This window comes from Eimeria acervulina, genomic scaffold, assembly GCF_000499425.1.
Source record: "Eimeria acervulina Houghton genomic scaffold, Eah_scaff2772, whole genome shotgun sequence".
Lineage (NCBI taxonomy): Eukaryota > Apicomplexa > Conoidasida > Eucoccidiorida > Eimeriidae > Eimeria > Eimeria acervulina.
This window is the reverse complement of record NW_013548026.1, coordinates 1-2,488: the sequence shown is the minus strand read 5'-3', so window position 1 is coordinate 2,488 and position 2,488 is coordinate 1. Positions and strand designations below refer to the sequence as shown.

Genomic DNA, 2,488 nt, shown 5'->3' with positions numbered 1-2,488 from the left:
CGTCCTGCTTGTCCCTGCTGTTGCTGTTTTCGTGCGTTATTCCTCTTTTCTTGACAGCAAACGGGAAGGTTAAGTGAGGTATGCGTTTTTGTGTTGCTTTACGTTTCCCGCTGTCTGTGCAGGCCCAGTCATCTCTCCACTCCCATAGAGGCAGCAAGCACAGCAGCAGCAGCAGCTCCAATGGCAAGGGTACTCCTGTAAAGAGGCTGGTGCACATCAGCAGCCTAAAGGCCCTCTTCCGCTCCAGCAGCTCCAGCCGCCACGGCAATAGCCACAGCCGAAGCAGCAGCCGCTTCGTTGTTGCTGCTGCTGCGGCTGATATGCGCCCTTCTGCCGCAGCCACCAGCCAGAGCACTCACCTGGCCGTGCAAAGCCGGTCCCTGAGCGGGAGTCGTTCTGACCTCCTCCGCAGCAGCAGTAACGCGAAAGGATTCAGCAGCAGCAGCATCGGCAGCAGCAGTTACAGCAGCAGCTGCAAGGCGCTCCCTGCAGCTGTCAGCCTATTCAGCACGCAGCCTCTCGCAGACGCCCCCCGGGGGCCCTCTGTGACTCGGTTCTGCGCCTCCAAGGGCGGTGGCTGCAGTGTCGTAACGCACTGTGTGCCTTGAGGGTTGCTGGTTGTAGAGGGGATTATTGAGCTCCTTCGGAGCGCGTTACCCCGCAGTCCGTGGCTCGCTGGCCAGCCATAGCCAGCGAGCCCGCCAAGGCTAATGAGCTAGCTGGCTAGGCAGCCTTAGTCCCCTGCGGTTACAGGTTTATGTTGTATCCGAGCAAAAGAATAGAGACAGCGTCAGACGCTGCAGCTAAAATAACTCCGAAGGGACTGTCAGCTCTGCAGCCCGGCGCAGAGGCGCCTGTCTCGCTAGGCATGAGAGGCGTTTGCAGTACGTAGTAAGCTGGCTAGCTAGCCGGCTAGCTAGCACCGTTTCCTTATAAGGAATACGGGCAAAGATAGCGACGTGATATGCGCTAACTGAGGGAATCCCCACCCAACTACAGGGCGGCGGCCTCGTGAATCAAAACATGTAAGTGCCGGGATATTCATGCGCATATATCCGTGCATGAATATACTGTAGTGTGTGGATACGTAAACTCCGTACAAATATTTAGATGTCGCAAAAGTACCCGGCGTTAGAACAGCACCATCAGTAGCAAAAGAATGAGGTGCTGTTAGAAGTGCGCGAGGAATACACAACACGAAACTGCAGAAAAAGGGAAGATAAGTGGACCAAAAATAACTGTTGTAGTCTGCCGGACGGCGAGAGGTTTGGGTAACTCAGCGCTAGATCGAGATACAAGAGCTTAGCCCCACGTAACACACAACAAAACAAAAGTCCTCACGCATCTACTGCCAATCTACTGCACATTAGGCCGTGCCACTGCCACTTCCACCTTATTGTGCGCGCTAAAACCTGTTCAAACACAACAGCAGCAGCAGCAGTAACAAATCCAACCCACCCGAGCGCTATCCCTGTTGCAGCTAATGGTGGTGCTGCCGCTGTCACCGTTGTTACTGGTGCCTTCACAAGCTCTGCCGTTTCCTGCTGCTGCTCCTGTTACGGAAGCTGATGCTGCTGCGTGCGGCTCCGCACCTGTGCCTCCAGGGATGAGGGCCACGGTATCTTTTTTTTCAATTACCCCAGAGGTCAGAGCTCCCCTCTTTCCAAAGACCAGCTTCTCCAAACATTCCTGTGTGTGTACACCCGGAAGTATGCACAAAACAGCAAGCGCAAGACATCAAGCAAAAGCTGAGCCGTTGTTAACAACAACAAGGAGCGTGCGAGAAAACTCAGAATAAACAGCAGCATTGCAAGAGAGAGGACATCCGCCAACAAAACTAATATGCCGCAGTACCGCGTGAATCATTCAGAAGACAGAAGAGTAGGCACATAAATGCATTAACGCATACGCCATTACCGAGATGGTCCTCCAAAAGCAAAAGCATAGGCCATAAAAACTAAGTCACAAAAGGAATGGCGAAAAACAGGGTGATGAGCGGGTCTCAAGAACTTTCCACCACTCGCAAAGCATAAGAAACACAAAATGCACATTTCGTCCTATAGAAATATGTATATATATATATATGTATATGTATACATATATACATATATATATACATATATATATATATATACATATATATACTTTTGCATAGTCATATCTCACGCCGAATTTAAACACTCTACAAAGGGCAAGAATGGGAGCTCCGCATGCAACTTCGTTTATTTCCAAGTTTTCGAGCTCCTTGAAAACATGAAAATAAACAAGGCCATCAGGGTATACGCACTTGGGTGCACAAGCATACATGCAAAAGCAAGCGAGAGGTGCTGAGCTCACGAGAAGAATGACTTGGCCTGTGGTCTTCACCACCGCCGCTTTTTGATGCGAGATCTCTCGGCCACTTAGAGCGCATAGCCACCTGGAGAGCAAAACTGACAAGCGAAGACAAAGAATTTCCGTAGGGGCACAGACTGCCCACGCCCTGAAT

The 2,488-nt window shown here is 51.1% G+C and overlaps 2 protein-coding genes across 2 annotated transcripts; both read right to left on the bottom strand.

Annotated features, from left to right (window-relative positions):
- Window positions 1–224: 224 nt before the first annotated feature.
- EAH_00067490 (hypothetical protein) lies at window positions 225–687 on the bottom strand (the record flags this gene model as incomplete). The annotated part of the gene is made up of 2 exons (XM_013392524.1): window positions 225–500; window positions 658–687. 2 exons carry the CDS (start codon window positions 685–687, stop codon window positions 225–227), a joined length of 306 nt encoding a protein of 101 aa, XP_013247978.1.
- A 669-nt stretch (window positions 688–1,356) lies between these two features.
- Window positions 1,357–2,419, bottom strand: EAH_00067480 (hypothetical protein, conserved; the record flags this gene model as incomplete). The annotated part of the gene is made up of 3 exons (XM_013392523.1): window positions 1,357–1,412; window positions 1,593–1,689; window positions 2,338–2,419. Coding segments are annotated over 3 exons (235 nt in total), but the record flags the coding sequence as incomplete, so codon positions are not given.
- Between the last annotated feature and the right edge of the window lie 69 nt (window positions 2,420–2,488).